Raw genomic sequence first — 23,076 nt, 5'->3', positions numbered from 1 at the left:
CTGTCTTGTCTTATTTTGTATTAAACCATTGCCAGCATATACTAAATCGAAGCATAGTTTTACAACAAATAAACCAACTGTCTAGTTCTAACCATGACTTACCTCACACCATTTTGACATCCAGTTAAAATCCTTTCTCGCTAAAATATATCTCCAGAATCAGAGATTTTAAGCTGTTAGCATGATTGCCACAGCAGTATTGAAGACAACTTTTGTGTAATATGGATAACTCATAAGTTGAATTACTGGTCCAAAAAGAAGACTCCATAAGGAGTCTTCAGACGCACAAGCAAAGATGGGTTGTCTGATTTTCGTTATTCGAAACAAGAACTAAACTAAATGTAAAGAATACTCCATAAGTTCAAATAATCATAATAACTCATCAAACAACAAGTGCTCTGAGCTCACAATTAATTTATATCCACTTTATCTCGAATGATCGAAGTCCAACACTCAATTCAAGCACTCAAACCTAAGTCGCCTACGTGCATGGCAGACCTTGTGACGTATTCGGAACCATGTAAGCAGGACTGCTGATTGGACGTAATATGTCCATTCTTCACATTCCTCGTCTTTGTATACATATTCCTCCTCTTAGGTCCAACTTTTTGCTCAAGCTTGGTGATAACAAGCCCAAAGCATTTTGAATGAACTAATTTCTTTTTTTGACTAATCATATTCACCATTAATTTTTCCTCCCCTTCAGTTCCCAGGGTATGTCAAAGGACAACAGATGAGCAGGTAGTGGTAACAGCAAATCCAGATAACTAAACGATAAGCAAGCAATACTTATTTGAACATTCGCTTTCATTAGTTATTAGGGGATTCTTTTCTAATAGATGGAGTTCATTCTAATCATTATAGAATCAATGTTCCTTATCTCCACTTCTGATTCTGAAGTATTCTAATCAGTACCGGCCTGTCTGATTTTCTCCTCATGCTGGACCATCAAAATGAACTTTCTAGACTGATAAAACAAAACCAATACTTCCTCAGGTTGTTGAAACAAGAGAGATCGGAGATTGTACAATAAACAAAGAACGTAATGCTAGGCCGGCATCATGCTCCCATTCAAGATATATAGCAAGACTATAATTCAGCACCACCAATTCTAGTTGTGGCTTGTGAGCAGCATTAATCATCAATGTTGGACAGAACTGTATGTCTAAAGCCTGCTGCATCTTTTCATGGATAGAAATTTCACTTCCGCTAGTCGCTTTCTTGTATTTTCTGTATGGGGTGTTGGGAAGGCATGTTTTTACAATATTGGACAGAGTTTCTTCTGTAGCATAGTTATGTGAAATTGATGGGAGGATGCTACCTTACGAGAATGGCAAGACAAACCCATGTGATATCGTGATTTCTCACAAGCTAGTGACCCTCATTCGAGCACTAATTTAATGTACCTTCTTCACTACTTACATGCTTCATGAATGTAGCTGATGACTGCAACCTCTTATCATAGCCCAGGCTTATCTTTCAAAATAGATTGGTAGATCACTTGAAATCTGTGGTAGCCCTCTTCTTGTCTGCTATATATCTAAAGGAGGTAGGGAACAATGGTTATATCCAACTATGTAGGTTGGTACCATTTATATGTGATTTGAGTAGGAAGACAAACCCATGTGGTTTCTCACAAGCTAGTGTTCCTACCTGGAGCCCATATCAATGCCTCTTAACCACTAATTTCATGTAGCAGATGATTTTCCACATACCATTCTCTATATATACACACATGATCAGGTTCATAAGCAAACTCGTCAACTCCTCTCCTTGCAAGCATCAAATTAAGCTTTCTCTGTTTCTCAAGTTCTTTGAATTCTTTTTATCCTTCTTTGATCACTTCAGTATACAGATACCATGGGTTTCCGATTGCCTCGAATTGCTAGCACAAAGACATCAGATATCCCAAAAGGCTACTTTGTGGTCTATGTTGGAGAGAGCCAGAAGAAACGATTTGTGGTTCCAGTATCATATTTGAACCAACCTTTGTTTCAGGATTTGCTGAGTCAAGCTAAAGAAGAATTTGGATACCATCATCCAATGGGTGGTATCACAATTCCTTGCAGTGAAGACACCTTCATGAATCTCACTTCCCGCTTAGGTGTGTAAGTAAACACTGATGAAGCGGATCTTGGATCCAAAACATCCTCATTTTGAAACTCGCTGCTGAGTCAAGATGAAGAAGAGGCTTCGGTTGATAATTTGATCATCTACTGAATCAAATCACTCGTGTGGAGGGGAAACCGGCCTGATGTATTCTTAAAGCTGCTGAAGAAAGATTTCCAAATTTTGAAGAACCAAATCGCATCTTATGAAGCAGGCAAATGTGAACATTGTATATACTCTCTAAGAAATTAGTTAAAAGTTCATGAGACTCCAAATTCTGAACTCAATGACAGTCAAGTTCCATCTTTTTACTCCTCTATAAAACTTACTTGTTCCCTAGAAAATATGGGAATGAAAAAGAATATATATCAATTCCTGATAAACTTTCGTGTCTAATTTTTCATTATATCATTATCTTCTTCTAGCGATATAATTACCAAATCACAGCATAAGTTGAGAAGGAAATAATACTTGATGATATAATGGCTCATCTGATTTTTCATAATGGCATCCTAATAGAAGATGGTGTCTTCGATTAGACACATCAATATTAACATTACCATTAAAATATCTGCAGATACAGCCAGAAACTGTCAATATAGTAAAGGAAAATATTGTAGGAGATGAGAAAATAAGAAAAGAAAAGTAAGAATACAATAGCTTTCTGTTTTGATCAAGGGTAACGAAAGAGAGAAAACCAAACCTGGAAATAAATAAAGAAGTGCATATAAAGCTCTTTCCGTTGATGAAGTTGGGCAATTCATCTGTGGTGGCATTTTCAAGTACAGATCAGCTGCATCCTGCTTGACAATAGAATTAAAAACTAGTAAGCAGGTAATGGTACTACAATTTACATTGATGATGTAAACTAAAGAAAATCAATGCAGCAAGTATCCACATTGATATATTGCAATGTAATAGATAAGAGTATTGGTAAATTTTTAGATACCAGGCTAACAGCTCAGAAATGACTGGCTGAGCTACTTTACTAGAATTTCACATCTCAGTTGGAAAGAAGAAAAGAAAAAAAACTACAGTAATTTCTAGACAGACATAATAAGTTGAATTTCAGTATTACTTGACTAATTTGAAGTCTTTTCTGGAATTTTGGACTTTAATACATGGCTGGGAAGCCCAGTCTTTCCTTTTGGTTGAGATTATTAACATCTTCAAAGTTTATGATACAAGTAAAAGGAGTTCACATTCTCCCAAAGAAACACACATAGACTAGGCTCAGTTTACAAAGATGAATACTATGTAAACAATACGAGCAGCTCAGAAGGACTGGTTGGGGAAAGTTGGTTATGAACTTGGTTGGTAACAAAATGTATAAAAAGTACAGAAAAACATCTAAAAATAAGGGAAGTCATCTGAGTTGCATTCTTGAAACCTAAGTAATCAACATTTAGAGAATTTCCAGTTCAAACAAGGAAACAGCATTAATAATATATATATATATATATGTATAATATATATTATATATTTGTGTGTGCATATCTGGATATGTACCTGTAATTGTCCAAATTTCTTAATGGCAGGTAAAAAGAGTTGAGTAAATAGCTTGAAACTCATTGTAAATCAATACTTGGGATGTTTTCTCGTCATGGTTGACCATCAACTGACTTTTGTTGCTTGACTAAACAAAATGAAATAATTCCTCAGCTTGTTGGAAGTGGAGATCAGAGATATCATACATGAAGCAGCAAAACCACATGTTAGGTTGGCTTGGTCATCCACCAATTCTTGTCTGCAAAGAAACCCTACACACCAGCTTAGAGTAGAACTGCGAGTCTGAAGCCGGGAAGATATCTCACTTCGAGTGGTCCCTGTCCTGTCTGTCAACTCAAGGAAGTAGCAGAACGACAGTTGCATATGTATCTGCTGGGGGATGAGTTATGTGAAGGACAAGACAATCCCATGTGATTTCTTGATTTGAAACAAGTTGGTGTCTCTCATCAGTGTGCCAACTTAACCACTCATTTTGTGTAGCAGATGATCTTCCACACACCCTTTCATCATCTATATATACACACACAAATTAATCGATCAGGAACCAAGTCTTCTCCTTCATAAACATCAAAGCTTACTCTTGTTTCCTCATCCTTACAAGATTTTTCATTGTTCTTCCTCTCAAGAATATAGAAACTATGGGTTTCCGGCTCCCTAGAATTTCAAACACCAAGAGAAGCCTTATTCGATCACTTTCTAATGGAAACCAGACAGCTTCAAAGACCTTAGAAATCCCGAAAGGCTATTTTGCAGTCTATGTTGGAGAGAGCCAGAAGAAGCGATTTGTGATTCCAATATCATACTTGAACCAACCTTCATTTATGGATTTGCTGAGTCAAGCTGAAGAAGAATTTGGATACGATCATCCCATGGGCGGCATCACAATTCCTTGCAGTGAGGACACCTTCCTTGATCTCACTTCCAGCTTTAGTGTGTGACTGAATGATGTAATGAATATTTGATCCAATTTCATATTCAAAAAGCATCAGAATTTTGGAACACATGCTGCTGAGTCAAGATGAAGAAGAGGCTATGATTGGTCGTCAACTGAATCGATTCACCTCTTGCCTGAAGGGAAGCCTTTTACTCTGAAGCTGCTATGGAGCTGAAAGACACAAAATTCCTGAAACAGACAAATAGCGACTCCATATGAATTCATAAAAACAATTCATCCGAATATTTCAATTCCATTGGAACTCAAAGACAGTAAAATTTTGTCTTCAATCCTATGTAAACTTATTTCTCCCAGCATCATATCCTGGGAATATATAATACAGTCCAATCCTTAACAACTGCATTATCTTATTTTGTATTCGACCATTGCCAGTATATGCTAAATGAAAGCATACTTTTACAACATATAAAGTAACATTCTATGGTTTTAAACCATGACTTACTTCACGCCATTTTGACATCCAGTCATCCAAAATTAATCTGTTAGTATCCTTTCTCGCTAAAATATACCTGCAGAAAGAGATTTCAAGCTGTTATCCTGATTGCTTACACTCATGATTTATATTACATGGCTTACCTTCTTCAAAATCAAGTATATAGGACTGCTTACAGGTATGAGTGAGCTTGATTTAGAATGATGAATACAAAGAAGATAAATGCAACAAGATGACTGCCTGGAAGGAAGCAGGGGACAAAGATACTGTGGAAAATTTTTAAAAGGTATAATGAAATCTCCTATTGTTCTTAACTTGCAGCTTTGATGAAACTGATACTTGAAGTTTCTTTGTAGAAAATTTTCAAATGGCAGAGAAAAACATGGAGCACATCAAAATCAGGATTCAACAATGTTCCTAATCTACGGTTTTTTGAATGAATAGCTTCATATTGATGTCCAGAATTCGAAAAAGATTGAACAGTCGACTAAGTGAACTTCAGCTACTTCTCCTTACATTTTAATGAACATGAATACTAAAAAGGATGAGCAAAGAAAACAAGAGTTCAGGGTCAACATGCTTTGAAGCATTCGTGCTACCCCACCAGACAAAAGCAAAAAAACAGACTTACAATTATAAGCTAAAACTTGGCAAATTGTAATAAGCACTAGAAAAGGGCATAAACAAATTCCAGAATGTCAAAAAATATCAACCATCATAAACTAATAACAAAGTCGATGTAGTTAAGGCAGAAACAAAGAATCAAACAGCTGGTGAACTTCGAATCAATGAAGGAATGAAAAAAAATAAAGTAACAATGTCTCGGAGGCATTTCATCAAACAGGTGGTGGACAATGTCTCAATTTTTCATGTGCATTCATAAATACTGGATGATTTGAGTCAATGATTGTTCAACAAATCCCAGAACTCAAACAGAAAGGAAGAAAAACGAAGACCTAGAACGCAAAAACCGGAATCAAAAGAGAAGGAGATGCAGAAAGAGGAGGTGGATGGATTTGGGAAAAAAAAATTTGGACCATTTCTCGATTTATGCGTGTCATCCTTGCGCAGGGGCCATGCTAATCTTCTCTGTATCGTTCCAATTTTATCGGATGTCCCCGAAGGGACACGCTCTGTTGATAGATCAGCCTATATGAACAGGCTCATCCCTTCACTGTTTCTCGATGTGGGACTTGTAAAACAAATATTTTAAAAGCACACGCGCCTCACGTGTCCTCTCTCAGTTGGTTTTAAACTTTTAACCAAGATTTAAAAACTAACAAAGTTGGACTGCTTATGGCACCCATCTAAGTTAACATTTTTTGAATAATCTTTACACGAACTTGAAGAACATGTTACAAGGTTTTATTCCATGTAATAGGATGTATTTTAATTCAACTTTTATGAAATAAAAATCAAGCTTAAAGAGCCTTGGCTGGTTAGCTTTTCTTTGTTTTTGTTGCTGGGCCTTTGGGCCCCCTTTACACCAAAAAAAAAAAAATCAAGCTTAAAGAGAGGTAGTTAAGGTGGATGTACTTCATGAATAATGCAGCTCGATCTCGTGTCTTGCAATCTTTTCATTCACTGGCACACACAAGCTTAGATTTCATTCATTGATTGGTTTTAGTTTTTGGGTCCAAGTATCTTGATGGAAAACCAAACGGCTTTTGACTTTTTTTATTTTCATGATTTTCTTATCAGGAGTCAATATTCCGAGAGAAACTTGCGTGGGGCACCCGCACCACGTGTGACAGGACCCGCCCCGGATTTCACCTTGAAATCCGAAGTGGCCCTGCGGGGCCCACCTTAGAAGAAATTCTACCAAAAATTTGGCGGAACTCCCTCTAAAAGTGGACTACCCAAAAACCTGTAGAAAGACATTTACACTTCTAAAATAATCCACCCTTAATCTTCTGGAGCCACCATGCTCCTTAAATCACAACACTTCCCAATTTCACAAACAATTCTGAACTTAAGAATATTAATCTCAAGAGTTATCAGAGCAATCTATTGTACAGGCGTACAAGAAGGTAGAATACAAGATAAAGGGCCGATACTTTTATAATGCGGAAGCTATGACAGCTATGCCTCAACCCCATGTACGCTCGACCTCAAGCTAAACTGGCCTGCAACCTGGGCATTTGAAACCGAAGGGCCCAGGGGAAAACATTTAAAAACCGTTAGAGTGAGTGGACGAAAAATAAGTAATTTCGAATGAATATGTAAAACTTAATGCTTTCCCAAGTTATTCTCTAAAATCTCGCATGCAGTAACAATCTTGAAAAATATTTTTAATCATCATCTTTACTGCAATCTTAATCGCGTAGAAATAAAACATCTTGAAATCTCTTAAAATCTCATCCTCAATCCTTATAAAAACATCATTTTCAAGAGGCTTGCTTGATGACTAGAAAGGACTGCTGTCTAGTCATCTCATGCCATCTGGGAGGGACTGCCACCCAGATGACGCATCGGAAGGGACTGCCAACCGGAATAGGAGGCGGTGGTAGAAGGGACTGCCAACTAACCACAGGTAGTAGACGGGACTGCCGACTAACTACCTCATGTCATCTGGAAGGGACTGCCACCCAGATGACGCATCGGAAGGGACTGCCAATCGGAATAGGAGGCGGTGGATAGAAGGGACTGCCAACTAACCATCTCATGCCATCTGGGAGGGACTGCCACCCAGATGACGCATCGGAAGGGACTGCCAACCGGAATATAATCTGGAAGGGACTGCCAACCAGATTATTACCTAGAAGGGACTGCCAACTAGGTAATATGCGCATGCGCCGTAAATAGCCTCCTCAATAAACTGAATAGCCTCCTCAATAAACTGGAAACAACCTCTTTCAGTTACTTGCTTTCGGAAAGAAACTCGCTGTTACTTCAATAAAACATTAATAATTCACCGAAAGCATAACTCAGGATTATCTCGCTAACTCAAATCTCAATATCTCAATAAATCCTCGAAAGCATAAGTCAAATACTCTGTAAATCAATAAATGCTTTCGGAAAGAAATCTCAATCTAACTTCAAGGCTGATAAGTGCGGAGTTCAAAACTCAATAACTCATAAATAAAATAGCTTGAAAAAATCTATTGAAAGCCCTCGGGAATGAAATCCAGCTCATAAAATCATAATACTCAATAATTCAAATAATAAATTAAACCTCGATCGGAAAATGATAATATACTGCATGCACATTTAATTTAAAATAAATGTCCACTCACAGGTGAATCTCGTAGCTAATCCTGCTGCCTGCTCGGCTCCTTTTCACTCGAGGGTTCAGTACGTCCTGAAATAATTGGCAGGATATAATTAACCTCAAATCTTCAAGGAATTATACTCCTTCCTTTGAAATTTTACGATTGTTACTCAAAAAGAATTCTTCCAAAAGTCCCTCACTTCAATTTGGGATTTAACTTCTTGCATACCGAAATTCTATTATAAAACAACACCTTAATTTAATCTTCAAAATGATTTTTCACTAACTTAGTCCATAAATTTAAATTCCTTAACCACCAAAAATAAGATAATTCTCTTTCCCAAATTCCAAATTCTATCTCTTATTTCCCTTTTTCAATTCAAAATCAATTCTCAACACAATTTCTCAACCCCAAATATCCATAACACTAATCAAGAGAATTTAACAACCAACATCAATTTTCCATGAACTTGACAACCAAAAACTCTTAAAACTCATAATAAGCCACCAAAATTTACCCACACATTCTCCACAACACACCCAACACTTCATATACCTGCAACAACAACCAAAAGCGAGTGGAAGTGGCCGGGATTTCAACCCAAATACATGAAATCCAGCCAGTTACTGTTCATCATCACCCTCACCTTCAATTCTTCTTCCTTGGGTCAAAATGAGCTGCAAGAGTTCATGGAAATCATCAACAACACCCTAGGAACCTTAAACCCCGAAGAAAATCAACCAAATTCAAGTAGGAGTATCCAGAAAAATCAAACAAGAACCCAAGAATTCGACAGTTACTGTTCACAGTCTCAAACAGCTTCAAATCTTCCTCCACCAATCAAAACAAGCTGCAAGAGGTTAGGGATGAAGGTTAGCATCGTCCCAGCCACCAAAAACCCAAAGAAATCCGGCCGGAACTGCCGGAAAACCGAAGATCAAGGCAAAAACCCAATTTTTCCATTTCCGAAAATTCCTCTTCAAAACTCAAGAATTCATGGTACCCAAGAGGAAAAACTTACATGACTAGGTAGAGAAGGAGGAGAGGATCACGCCATGCCAAACGATTCGTCCTGTGGTGGCCGGACGGCGATGAATTTTGTGGGAGAAGGCCGGCGGCGAAAGAAAAAGAAAGGGGGAGGGAGAGCTCGGGCTTGTCCCGATTTTTCCTTGATCTGTCACTTTTCTCTCTCTTCCCAAAATGGAAATCACTTAAATAAAACCCAAACTAAATATGGTAACTCTTATTTTTAAGTCATAACTTTCCCGTCAAAATTTGGATTTAAACAAACTACGTGTCCACGAACTCGATTTAACGTCCTCTACGACTTTCATGAAGAACATTTTCTCAAATTTTGATCCGAACAAAAAGCCAACTTTTAGGGCCCCCCAAAATATCGAAACGGAGCCAAAAGTAAATGTAAATGTCGTTTACCCAACGAAAGACTCGTAAACTGGTAAATTTAGGTTCGGGACGTTACAACGTGTCCCTACGGCAGACCAATCACCTCCCAGCAGGGGGGTGTTTTGGGTATTGTATATTTAAGGAGCAGGGGTATTTTCGGAAAAGACAAAAAAATTTCTTCCTCCTGATTGGCCTGCCGTAGGGACACGTGGTGGGGAAACCCCCACCTAAGTATTTGCCCAATATTCCTAGTCTCCAGCTCAAATTTCTAGATTAAAATAAAATCTATCTACTTTTCTCTTTGCTTCTTGAGTCTGGAGATCATATACGAAACTCACACAAGCTGCATATTCTTTAGGGTTGTTGGGTCCTAATTATATAAGCGACACATTCTTTAGGGTTGCTGGGTCCTAATTATATAAGCGACACACTAATTAATTATCAAACAAGGCCACAAGCTACCGACTTAGTTGAATCAGTGTTGGTGGATTGATATATATTTCACTTGCTGTGTCGTTTTCGTATCTGTTAAATATTGAGAATGGTTCAGAAAACATACTTGATACTTCTATACAATCAAAAACCTAAATTTGAACTAACACTACTACAAAAACTGCATCACACAACGGTGGAAATCTGTTGTGTGATGTGGACCATGTCTGTCGTCTATCTCGATGTTGTGTGATGAGCACACTCACACAACGGTGAAACACCGTTATCTGAATATCATAGACACAACGCATTGCTTATAACCGTTGCACCAATTCTGCGCATGCCAATGCCAGAAATTGGATGCGGCGCATTCAATTGTTGTTTCGATGGTGGTCAGACAACAGAAGTAAGTAGGGACCGTTGTTGGTTAACTTCTCACACAACAAAAAAATGATACTCAGACAACGAAAGTAATACCATACTATTGTTGGTTAACTTATCATACGACAGAAAAATATAGGAACTGTTGTGTGAGTACTAATGAGATAACAAAATTTTATAGGAACCGTTGTGTGATTTAATATTGGACAACTGAATTCTATTTGTTCTGTTGTGTGAGTATTAATGAGACGACAAAATTTTATAGGTACCGTTGTGTGAATAAAATTAATTTGTTGTGTGATTAACGATATATGTGTATTCATACAACGTAATGTAATTGACTGTTGTTTGATTATTTTCGGTTCTTTACCTAAAATATTTGCACAAAAATAATGCACAATATAAGATTTAGGTATTGAAATACTCTTTGCTACCTCTTTTGGTACATTAAATGGTTGAATTTCATGTATCCATCCACACCATAAAACCAAAAAAGAAGGCATTCTAGCTAATTACACTGAAAGATAGCAAAAGCTGATACAATATCATTGTTCCAAAAACATGCACGTATGCTGCATGTGAATGATGCTAGGACAAGAAAAATTACTGATACTCCTGCACAAGAAAAATTACTGATACTCCTGCACATACTTCTTGTGTAATGATGCTCTTCCAAACTTGTTTGACAAGAACAAGTTAATAACACTGCAAAGTAACACCACAGAGAGATGGGAGAGTGAGAGTTAGCTATGTGTCCATTGTTGATATTCAGTAACCACTTAGAAATAATTGTAAATGGGTAAATTTCCCACTTTATGTTCTAGTCCATAAACAAAAAAGCACAGGGAGTACTTGTTTCAGAAACAAAAGCACCATCACAATCAACACAGACAGCAATAACATCAAGAATCAAAAAGAATTATCACAGCAAAATCAACAATATTTTACATGTGGTTTAATTGTTTGTCCTAATCACTAGTCCAAAAAAACATGCTTTACAGTTTCATTTTACTTGCCATCAGATACGGCAAATGCAGCAAAGGAAAAAACACCACTGGGAAAAGCCAAAAGCACATAGGCATAAGTCATAATCCAAAGGTAAGAATTAGAGAGATATTACAAAGGGCGGCAGGGGAAAAGGAAGGGTTACCTCTTCAAACATGCTTTTATTATTTCAAATCCTTACACACGATTGTACCACTAGCATTGTCCAGCAAATGCAATTTGTCCCCCAAATCCTTACATACTTGGTGTGCGTAGTGGCAATTTTCTGTCAGCTTGAAGTCTAACTTTTACAAGATCAGTTGGATTTGCCACTGTTATTGCTGGAGAACCTATCCATAAGAAAATTACCCACTGACATTAAATCAACCAGCAAAGAACACATCATAAGTGCAAATATTACTGCCTATCTTTCCATCTTGGAAATGAAGGGGAAAAAGTCCAACTTCCAGCCAAATCAATGATAAGCCACCACTAATATAGTTCAGAGGACAACTTTCTTCTTTCACTAATCATTGACATCTAAAATCATTAGATCACTGCAATACTCTTCCATATAAAATAAAATCATCCGCATATAAAGACGTTCAATAAGTAACGATCACAAAAATCAATCAAGGCATACCTTACCTTAACACCAGCCCACTTATCAATGAGGCCTAGCAGAACCCACCAATCCAATTCTTTAACCACGCTGTTTATCCTTGCTCATAATATAGTGACTACATTGATATAGAAAAGACAGAGAGATAGATAAAGAGACTAACTTACTTTTTCACTTACAGAGAAAAACATTAGAAATTGATACCAGCTGTGACGCTTAAAGATATGTAGTGCCCATCTCTCCAACTGCTGTTCCACTTATAATTACTTTGCCACCTGATCTGCAACTGCTTTGATGAGCTCCTCAATATCAGCCTCTTCATTTTTTGCATCATTTTCTGCTATAGGATGCCAAAATAACATGAATGAAGACCCTACAATATCAGATACTTCAATGGTCTATAGGCAGAAAAATTCTAAACAAAAAAACTCAGCAAAGGAAAAACCAGAAACAGGAACCACACATCGATCTCTTAATCATTTCTGGACGAATTGACTGACGAAGAACACAGAGCGAACCATTCTTTCCATGACCCGAACAGCACACCTAAAATTTATCCCCCAAAAAAAAAAAATTACAGTTATTTATTTATAAAACAATACCAACATTCATAATGTCAAATTTCCCAATTTACAAATAACAGATAAAGACAAGTAAGGCTGTGTAAGGCTGGATTATTCTAATGTTTTGATCCTTATAAGGCTGGAGATTTATTTATAAAACAATACCAACATTCATTAGACATGTTGATCTTGATCCAATTTCCCAAAATTGTATTGTCAGAAGAACAACCTTGTTGATGACCTTTTCCATGCACAGCCTCTGTGTAAGGCTGTGACTCACCAGTGAGACCCTTAGGTTGATTGCCACCTATAGGCAAGTTAGTCTCAGAAACAACCTCTTCGCGTGCAGATTTTTGACGTTCGAATTCGCCTTGATGCGAATTAGCCAAGGTAGAACCTTCCTCGAGTAAGGTCGTGAACTCAGATGTGATGTTCGCGGCAGGTTGGGCAGTCTGTTTGTCTCTGCTCGAGAAAAGCTTTTGTGACTGCTCTTTAGCTTTCTGAGCATTCTGATTCATTCGTTGCTCAAACTCGCGAATTCGTTGTTCCCTTTTCGCGATCGAAGCTGCCAGATGCTTCCCATAATTTTCACTATGCAGTGTAAGGATGCGAAGCCTCTCATCCAGGCTAGCATCTGGTGGAATGATGAGTGGTTCGAACTCGTCATCAATGTCAATATTGCCAATGGTGGCAACATTGGCCATCTTGTCACTTTAGGAATTTCTTTTGGTAAAGATTTTCCCCTGACATCCCAATGATGGCGAACACAAAAAGACTCTAGTGTTATCCAGATTGTCCCACCGGGCGTGCCAAAATGTTTGGCTCCAATTTTTGTTACAGCTGGTCAACAGTCTCTTTTATGCGCGGGCGTGTCAGCACCGTTTGGGTGCGGTCGTCGGGGGTGTCCCTTGACCTGACTTCTATCAAGCGATTGTAGACGAGGAGAGCACCAACCTCGTCGTGGGATTCTTTATGCCTCGTGGTGAGGACTTTGCTGAAGTTTCTTCTTGTTAACACAATCGATACTCAATATTGTAGATTGAGCAGAGCGACATCACCGGGAAGTATTGAGAACTTGCTAAAGCGTGACTTTAGCTTAGCTGGTTTGCGAGGGCGTTACCCTTGCTTGGCTGGTTCCGTAACCGTTGTGGTCGCGGTACTACAGTCGGCTCCTGAGGAGACTAGGACCGAAGCACTTTGACAGAGGGTTTGGTGGCACTGAAAGTCGGCTTCCGAGAAGACTAGGACTAGGAGTGTGATCACCGATAAGAGAAAGAGAAGGAGAGGAGTTGCTCTTAGAGAGGTTTGCTCTTAGAGAGGTTTGCTCTAGAGAGAACTTAGATCATCTTAGAGATGTTTTGATGTATGAATTGGTCTTTTGTGGTGTTTTTTGGTCGTGGTACTACAATCGGCTCCCAAGGAGACTAGGACCGAAGTACGTTGACAGAGGGTTTGGTGGCACTAATAGTCGGCTCCAAAGGAGACTAGGACTTAGAGTGTGATCACCAATAAGAGAAGGAGAAAGAGAGGAGTTGCTCTTAGAGAGGTTTGCTCTAGAGAGAACTTAGATCATCTTAGAGATGTTTTGATGTATGAATTCGTGTTGTTGTCTATTGTTGTTGTTTTTGCCTCTATATATAGGCTTCCAAGCAACACTATTTGGCCTTTAAACAAATCATAATGGAGCACTTAATGGGATCATGATGGAGAACTTATGAGATTATGATGGAGCACTTATGAGATTATGGAGCACTTATGAGTTTATGGAATTGTTAGGTTCAAGCACTTAAACACTAATGGAATGTTAGGTTTAAGCACTTACTGCACCAATTTTGCTGCAGCTATATCTCCACCAAGCATTCCGATTTTGACTATGACTTCTTCATAAGAAATGTTCCACTATGAGTGTAGATCATTCTGTTAAAATTTCAGAGCTTTTGGTATAATGGTTGGGCCGGAAACGCTGCTGGACCCCCAGTTTTGCTCTTGCAGAAGATTGGGCTGATTGTTTGAAGGCTTTCCACTCATAACTAGCTCTGGAAGTCTTCATAAGAAACGATCCTTAGGATGTCTAGAATTAATCTGGAAAGTTTTAGCTCATTTGGATTTCATTTGGTTAGTCTGCCGCCCCTCCTTCCTTGTTTAGCTCGGTTTCTCCTAGCCGAAGTAGGGAAATGTGCTAAAGTTGACTTTTCATTTCCAAGCTTTCACAATTTCCTTTTCTTGCCGCTCGCATAATCTTCCATAGTAGGCTTTATTTAGCCTCTAAATAGTATATTTCGAACTTGTCGATAATATATAGCTTGAGCCACTAACATTGACTCAATTTCTCCAAGACGTGCCTTGTATGACCAAAATGCTCATTTTGGGTCCAAACAGAACTTTCAGTTGCCGGAATGAGAACTAATTTTCCTAAAATTAGACAAATAAAACTTTGATTAAAGAAAAAAAAACAAAGATATTATATCAATTCAATAGGTCTATTGCTCTCCAATAGACGTCTATTCCCCCCCCCCCCCCAATAGACATTCAAAACTTCTTTTTTCTTTCCTTCTGTTCCATAACTTAAAAAAAAAAAAAAAAAAAAAAATTGTTTTGGGCACCTTATCGGAGTTCAATCGTGAGACTCAAGACCAGAAGTCGTCTTCAGCCGGAGATATCATTTAGCGTCTTGGTCCAGATCCAGAAGCTGCGAGCTGACCAAAAGCAGTGTCTTCAGCCAGAGACATCGTCGAGCTCATTGCTGGAGCAGCAAGAGGAAGAAGGCAGAGTGCTCCTCCGCCGGAACTGGAGATTGGAGAGAGAGATGGAGAAACTAGATGGCACCAGGACTGAGTTCGACGAGGAGAGAGCGACAGAGCTTTCATGAGAGAGAGAGAGAGAGAGAGAGAGAGAGAGAGAGAGAGAGAGAGAGAGAGAGAGAGAGAGAGAGAGAGAGAGTGTGTGTGTGGCATTGATGTAGTTATTTAATTAGGTTGAGGGTAGACTGGTCATTATACTCTAATTTGGGTTAGTGAGAATAATAATCTGTTGTTTGGGCAAGTGGGATAAATTTAGTTTATTTTGAGGCTTTTGGTCAAGAACCCTAAAAAAAATAAAACAAAACAACGTCCAATAGCAATTTAAAGTTCAATATTTTTTGAAAAAAAAAAAAAACTTTATTTTTATTTTTTATTTTTACGCTTTTTGTATAAAAACGCTTTATACAGTAATCAAAACGCGTATATTCTACTGCACGCGTATATTCTACGCCACGCGTATTCAACCGCGTATGCCTCCTTTATATCTCTCTCTCTCTTTCTAGCTCTCTCTCTCTGTTCATCTCAAAAAAAAAAAAAAAATAGCTCTCTCTCTCTCTGTCTCTCTTTCTCTGTTTCCTAAATCAATTTCACTCTCGACTCGCCGGAGATGGCAACTCTTTCGGCGGATCTCAATGGTAATGTTTCTTTTCCTTCTTCTTTTCAGGTTTCAAATTGTTCTTCTAACCCTAATTTTGCCAGAGCACTGAGTTTCAATTCCAACTCCAGAGAGCTCCACTTGGTTCTCGATCTGGATCACACACTCCTCCACACCACTAAACTCTGTAATCTGACACCTGAAGAAGACTATCTCAAGATCGGAACCCATCCTCATCGAGATGTTTTCGTGCTTGAAACTGTGATCACCAAGCTCAGGCCCTTTGTCTGGAGATTCTTGGATGAAGCCAGCAAGATGTTTGAGCTGTACATATACACAAAGGGTAACCGGTACTATGCGGGTCTAATGGCTGCCCTGCTTGATCCTAGGAAGGAGTATTTCCCTTCCAGTTCTAGAGTCATATCGTGCGAGGATCACGGAATCGTGGGGCGATATAAGAGTCTGGATGCTGTGGTTGGCTGCAATTATTCTAATGTTTTGATCCTTGATGATACAGAAGAGGCATGGACAAAGGAAAGCCGGGACAATCTAATCGTTGTCGACAAGTATTGTTTCTTTAGGCACAAAATGGGCCTAGCTAAGTCTCATGCTGAGTTAAAGACTGATGAATGTGGATATCTTGCAGCACTTCTTGAAGTGCTTAAGGTAATCAACCGTGTCTTCTGTGATGAACTAGCCAGAAATCCTTCTGGTGTAGATGTGAGGGATGTGTTACAACTGTTTGGAAACAATTGTTGAAGGTTGTTAGGCATCCTGGAAAATCAAGCCGGTGATCTGCTTAAGATGGCAGACTGTGCATTTTTGTAATGTGTTAGGCATCTTGGAACAAGTTGAGACTGCTTGAAAAGAGGATAAGAATATTCCATTCCATTTTCTGCTAAATACCACCTCATTCGTTGAGGATCAATGCAAACTGATCGTGGCTTCAACTTTTCCGGCCAGAATAATTCCTCAAGAGGTTAGTGACCGTGTATGGTTTTGTTCTGTTGCTATCTAGTCACAAACTATGTTTCGTGCATATCATTTCGTAATGTTCATTTGATATGTTCTTTAAAGTTCATTTTGGAAATAATTGGTAATAGGTTTACTGCTAAGATTTACTTGTTTGACAACTACCTCTTTGGTTGAAAATTTAGCTTTTGATACAACTAGCATTTTTACCATATAGAGAAGAAAAAAATCATTAAAAAAAAATCAATACCCCCCAAGACATGTTGTTCGAGTATGGTTGAAGGAGGAAAAGCATATGCAGCCGAGGACAAAATTATTCTAAAGGTATTATATGTTGCTTTCATGAACTCCCACTTTTTCCTACTTATGTTGTAAGCTTCAAGGCCTTTCCTTTCATGAAGGATTATCCAACATCTACACAGGGAGCGCTTTAACTAGTGCGTTTATTTAGAGGAGAACTGCTAGTACTAATGCTATTGCTGCTTTTAGAGAATGACAGCTACTCAAATAGTTGATGTTCCTCTGCTGTTGACCGTGCTCACAAGGCTCTTACCTCCTTCACAAATGGCCATTCTTGTCAAATTGCTTAACGATTACAGGACAAAGAAAAGTAGCCAACAAAAGCTGAATCCAATAGTGAGACTCATCGTTGGTGAAAAGGTTTTGCCTTCAGAAACAAATTGATGTCATCAACTACTCATACTGCTACTGACTTGAAGCTTCGAAATTCCTCAGGACGAGTGTTATGCTACTGCTCTGATGCTTACCAAAAGCCTCAACAATTTCAAGGAAAATAAGATAACCCCACCCCAGCTGGTCTGAAGGTGAGACTGATAGTTGGTTCGATTGTGCAGAGTCCTTTGATTTCAGTAATCAAATCTTTCTGGAGAAAGCAGAAGCAAGACCAAGTCACGGGGTGATGATTCAAATTCTTTTGTTCAACAGCTTCCCTTTGGAGATATATAGTTATCATTTAGTTAGACTCCAATAGTTTATTTCCATGTTAACAAACTGTAAAGACAAATTTTTTTTAGTGCACTTACATCCCCTGATGTAATATGGGTACATTAGTTTGCTCGATATGTTTTTAGTTGTAATGCTTTTGTCGTGTGGGAATAATAATATTTGTGGGTTCAATGTTTGTAGTCCTTTCACTTGTGAATGAATTAGCTTTTACTATTAGTGGTTTGTTGATATCTTCGTTTATGCATTCAATTCGACTTGAAGTTCCTTAGCATAGTAGTGATGGGAAAGACATGGAAGCAATGCCTCTCAAGTATCCTCGGATGCCAAAGTAGAAAAATGTGTTTTTGGGTGAAGACGATAGAGAGGGGGGTATTTTGGAGATACAGCTAGTATTTCATCAAACATCACTTAATTTGAGAATGAAATGGGAGTAGGATCTTAAAAATCTGTTATTGTTGGATCCAGTATTGGTTATCTGTAAATGCTCAGGGCTGATCATGGTCTTCTCCTTTGTAATCACTGTCGTTAATTTGATGTTAGGCAAGGTTCTGCAAAAGTACATCTCCTAGATTTGGTACGGTTGATTCAGTTTATAACTTATATCGATCTGACATGATGTGCAGTCGATCTCCAGTTGATACTTGATGCCTATTTAGTCTTTCTCGCATGATTAATCTGGACTTAGATGCAATATTTGAGAATTAAAACATAAAAATGTGTGAAAATCAATCAATCATAGCTTGCAGTGTTTTCCATGTCTCATGAACATCAGCTGGCCTAAACTTGTATGAGGCAATTCAGAATCCTATTAACTAATAACGGATTGCTATATAATTAAAGAAGTGAAAGAAGACCTTAGTTCCCAGGTTGTGTTAAAGGACATGTACAACAATCAGTAAACAGAGGTCACAGCAACCCCAGATAACCAGACCATAAGTATGCAATTAGTGAAAACAAATAGAATTATAGTTTTCATTAGTTATTGGGTGATTCTTTCAAAAGAATCTAATAGATGGAGTTCATTCTAATCATTAAAGAATCAAAGTTCCTCATCTTGCCTACTGATTCTGAAGTATTTAAATCAGTACCTGTCCGATTTTCTCCTCATGCTTGACCATCAAAATGAACTTTCTAGACCGACCAAACAAAACCAATACTTCCCCAGGTTGTTGAAACTAGAGACCGTAGATAGTAGATAAAACAATAACATAATGCGAGGCTGGCTCCACACTCCCATTCAAGATATATAGCATGACTACATTTCTTAGTACCACCAATTCTTGTTGTGACTTGTGACCAGCATTAATTATCAAAGTTGGACAGGACTCTGTGTCTATAGCCTGCCATTTATTTGTTGGATAGAAATGTAACTTCTGCTAGTCGCATTGTTGTGTTTTCTGTATAGGGTGTTGGGACGGCATGATTCTACAATCTTGGACAGAGTTTCATCAGTAGCACATATATGGGAAATTGATGGGAGGATACTAACTTAAGAGAATGGCAAGACAAACCATGTGATTTCATGATTTCTCAGAAGCTAGTGACCCTCATTCGACAACTCATTTCATGTACCTTCTTCACCACTTGCATGCTTCACATGCATGTAGCAGATGATCACAACCACTTATCATTTCCCTGGCTTATCTTTCAAAATCGTTTGGTAGATGGATTGAAACCTGTGGTAGCCCTCTTCTTGTCTGCTTTATATGTCATTTCAGTAGGAAGACAAACCCATGTGGTTTTTCACAAGCTAATGTTCTACTGGAGCCCATGTCAGTTTCTCTTCACCACTAATTTCATGTAGCAGATGATTTTCCACATACCATTTCTCTATATATACACACGTAATCAGGTTCATGAGCAAACTCATCAACTCCTCTACTTGCAAGAATCAAATTAAGCTTTCTCTTTTTTTCAAGTCCTTTGAATTCTTTTCTTCCTTCTTTGATCACTTCAATATACATAAACCATGGGTTTTCAATTGCCTCGAATTGCTAGCACAAAGACACCAGATATCCCAAAAGGCTACTTTGCAGTCTATGTTGGAGAGAGCCAGAAGAAACGATTTGTGGTTCCAATATCATATTTGAACCAACCTTTGTTTCAGAATTTGCTGAGTCAAGCTGAAGAAGAATTTGGATACCATCATCCAATGGGTGGTATCACAATTCCTTGTAGTGAAGACACCTTCATTGATCTCACTTCCCGCTTAAGTGTGTGAGTAAACACAAATGAAGCGGATCTTGGATCCAAAACATCCTCATTTTGAAACTCACTTCTGAGTCAAGATGAAGAAGAGGCTTCAGTTGATAATTTGATCATCCACTGAATCAAATCACTCTTGTGTTGACGGGAAACCAGCCTGCTGTACTCTTGAAGCTGCTTCTGAGCTGAAGAAAGATTTCCAAATTTTGAAGAAGAATCAAATCACATCTTATGAAGCAGGCAAATATGAACATTGGATATACTCTCTAAGCAATTAGTCTAAAGTCCATGAGACTCCAAATTTTGAACTCAATGACAGTCAAGTGCTGTCTTTTTAATCCTATGTACAATATATGGGAATGTAAAAGAATATATTTCAATTGCGGATAAACTTTCTTGTCTTATTTTTCATGATCTCATTTATTTTCTTGTAGCGATATAATTACCTAATCACAGCATATGTTGAAAAGGAAATAATACTTGATATAATGGCTCATCTGATTTTTCACAATGGCATGCCTAATATCAGATGGTGTCTTTGATTAGACACATCAATATTAACATTACCACTAAAATATCTGCAGATAGAGCCTGAAACTGTCAATATGGTAAAGGATGATATCTTAGCAGATGAAAAATAGGAAAAGAAAAGTGAGGAATACAATAGCTTTCCATTTTGCGGGTAAAGAAAGAGAAAAAACCAAACCTAGAAAAAAAATATAGAAGTGCATGTGGAGGAATTTTCAAGCACAGATCAGCAGCATTACAATCTCTGAGAATTAAATACCAGTAAGGTAATGGTGCCATAATATACAATAATGATGTAAACTAAAGTGCAGTGAGTTTCAAAATGAATAAAAAAGTGCAGTAAACATCTAGAAATAAGGGAAGATATAAACCATTGTACACTACATATCAGTTCAAGTAGGAGTTGAAAAAGGATTATCTGAATACCATTCTTGATACCCAAGTAATCAAAAGATTAGAGAATTTCCAGTTCGAACAAGGAAACAGTATATTATATACGTGTGTGTGTGCGTGTCCGCGACCACGCGCATATCTGGATATGTACCTGTAATTTCCAAATTTCTTAGTGGCAGGGTAAAAGAAGTTGAGTAGAAAAAATGAAATAATTCCTCAGCTTGTTGGAACTGGAGATCATAGATATCATACATGAAGCAGCAAAACCACATGCTAGGTTGGCTTGGTTATCCACCAATACTTGTCTGCAAAGAAACCCTACACACCATCTTAGAGTAGAACTTCAAGTCTGAAGAGGGAAGATATCTCACTTTGGGTGGTCCCTGTTGTCTGTCAACTCGAGGAAGTACCAGACGACAGTAGCATATGTATCTGCTGGGGGATGAGTTATGTGAAGGACAAGACAAACCCATGTGATTTCTTGATTTGAAACAACCTAGTGTCCCTCATTGGTGCCAATGTTAACCACTCATTTCATGTAGCAGATGATCTTCCACATACCCTTTCATCATCTATATATAGACATACCAATTCATGATCAGTAACTCAACTCCTCTCATTCATTAAACATTCAAACTTTCTCATTTTCCCAGATCCTTTCAAGTCTTTTTATTGTTTATCCACTTGGGATATAGAAGCCATTGGTTTCAAGCTGCCTGGAATTGTTAGCCCCAAAAGAAGTCTTACCCGATCTTCATCTAATGCAAACAAGACCGCTTCAAAGACCTTAGATATCCCAAAAGGCTATTTTGCGGTCTATGTTGGAGAGAGCCAGAAGAAGCGATTTGTGATTCCAATATCATACTTGAACCAACCTTCATTCATGGATTTGCTGAGTCAAGCTGAAGAAGAATTTGGATACCATCATCCCATGGGCGGTATCACAATTCCATGCAGTGAGGACACCTTCCTTGATCTCACTTCCAACTTAAGTGTGTGTCTGAATGAAATGAAAATGGATATTCAAAAGGCTTCAGAATTTCAGAACATGCTGCTGAGTCAAAATGAAGAAGAGGCGAGGCCATGATTGATCATCAACTGAATCGACTCACTGCTTCTGCCGAGGGGAAGCTTCTGCTAGTTTCAAGCTGCAATGGAGCTGAACTGAAAGATACACAAGTTATGAAGCAGACATATGAGAATATTGTATGCATCTTCAACAACGATTGGTGCAAAAATCACAGGGTTCCAATTTTGAACTAAAAAACAGTGAAATTATGTATTCAACGCATGTAAACTTAGCTCTTCCAGGATAACATTCTGGGAACAAAGAATATACTACAATTCTTATCAACTTACTTGTCTTATTTTTTACCACACCATTACCATTAGTCACTAACTTGTCTTACATTATTATCTGGCATCCAATCATCCAAAATCAACAATGGGGAATACTTCCTCATTAATACATGTGCAGAAAGGTATTTAATATTTTAGCCTCATTGCCTCTGCAGTATTATTTGAATCAAGAGTCAAGACCGAAGACCGAGCTTGTGTGCTTCTCATGCATGTGATATTCAAAACCAAATAAAGAGGACTACTTACCGGTTTTACAATATGAATAGGAAGAGTATGAATGTAACAAGTTGAGCTAACCTTTTAAACCCAGGAATATATGGGGGCATGTATAAACCAGCAAGAACAAATAGTGATGTTGTTCAAGTAGCTCAGTCAAATGCATTAAAACAAAAAAAAAAAAGTTTATCTGATTACCATTCTTCAAACCCAAGAATAAGGAATATTGAGTTCAAGTAAGCATCAGAAAGAGAAGAGGTTTTGAGACGCATTTCATCAAACAGGTGGTGGGCAACATCTCAATTTTTCATGTGCATTCATATATAGCCAAGGACCGAGTCACTGATAGTTCAAAGTCATAAACAGCAAACAGAAACGAAGAAAAACAAAGACCCAGACGACTACCTGGAATCAAAAACATGCAAAAAATTCCCAAA

At 38.1% G+C, this 23,076-nt stretch overlaps 2 protein-coding genes, 2 long non-coding RNA genes and 1 other non-coding gene across 6 annotated transcripts; 2 read left to right on the top strand and 3 right to left on the bottom strand.

Moving 5' to 3' along the window:
- Positions 1-6,031: 6,031 nt before the first annotated feature.
- On the bottom strand, positions 6,032-6,134 carry LOC133727619 (U6 spliceosomal RNA). Its single transcript, XR_009855298.1, has one exon. It is a non-coding gene; the product is annotated as a U6 spliceosomal RNA (small nuclear RNA).
- A 781-nt stretch (positions 6,135-6,915) lies between these two features.
- Positions 6,916-9,617, bottom strand: LOC133724695 (uncharacterized). 2 transcript variants are annotated; one of them, XR_009853916.1, is made up of 5 exons: positions 9,240-9,617; positions 9,019-9,068; positions 8,774-8,895; positions 8,243-8,307; positions 6,916-7,132 (listed from the first exon to the last, which is right to left on the bottom strand). It is a non-coding gene; the product is annotated as an uncharacterized LOC133724695 (long non-coding RNA). The 2 variants fall into 2 exon arrangements; XR_009853915.1 differs by having other exon boundaries at positions 6,916-7,139; positions 9,240-9,612.
- Positions 9,618-10,919: 1,302 nt separating this feature from the next.
- On the bottom strand, positions 10,920-12,692 carry LOC133724696 (uncharacterized). Its single transcript, XR_009853917.1, has 2 exons — positions 11,586-12,692; positions 10,920-11,140 (listed from the first exon to the last, which is right to left on the bottom strand). It is a non-coding gene; the product is annotated as an uncharacterized LOC133724696 (long non-coding RNA).
- A 3,320-nt stretch (positions 12,693-16,012) lies between these two features.
- LOC133726398 (RNA polymerase II C-terminal domain phosphatase-like 4) lies at positions 16,013-16,759 on the top strand. The gene has a single exon (XM_062153941.1). It carries the CDS (start codon positions 16,013-16,015, stop codon positions 16,757-16,759), a length of 747 nt encoding a protein of 248 aa, XP_062009925.1.
- Positions 16,760-19,907: 3,148 nt separating this feature from the next.
- On the top strand, positions 19,908-22,151 carry LOC133726393 (uncharacterized). Its single transcript, XM_062153931.1, has 2 exons — positions 19,908-20,151; positions 21,718-22,151. The coding sequence occupies exons 1-2, from the start codon at positions 19,908-19,910 to the stop codon at positions 22,149-22,151; spliced, it is 678 nt and encodes a 225-aa protein (XP_062009915.1).
- The last annotated feature ends 925 nt before the right edge of the window (positions 22,152-23,076 follow it).

Source organism: Rosa rugosa, chromosome 1, assembly GCF_958449725.1.
Source record: "Rosa rugosa chromosome 1, drRosRugo1.1, whole genome shotgun sequence".
Lineage (NCBI taxonomy): Eukaryota > Viridiplantae > Streptophyta > Magnoliopsida > Rosales > Rosaceae > Rosa > Rosa rugosa.
This window is presented reverse-complemented; position numbering and strand designations above follow the sequence as displayed.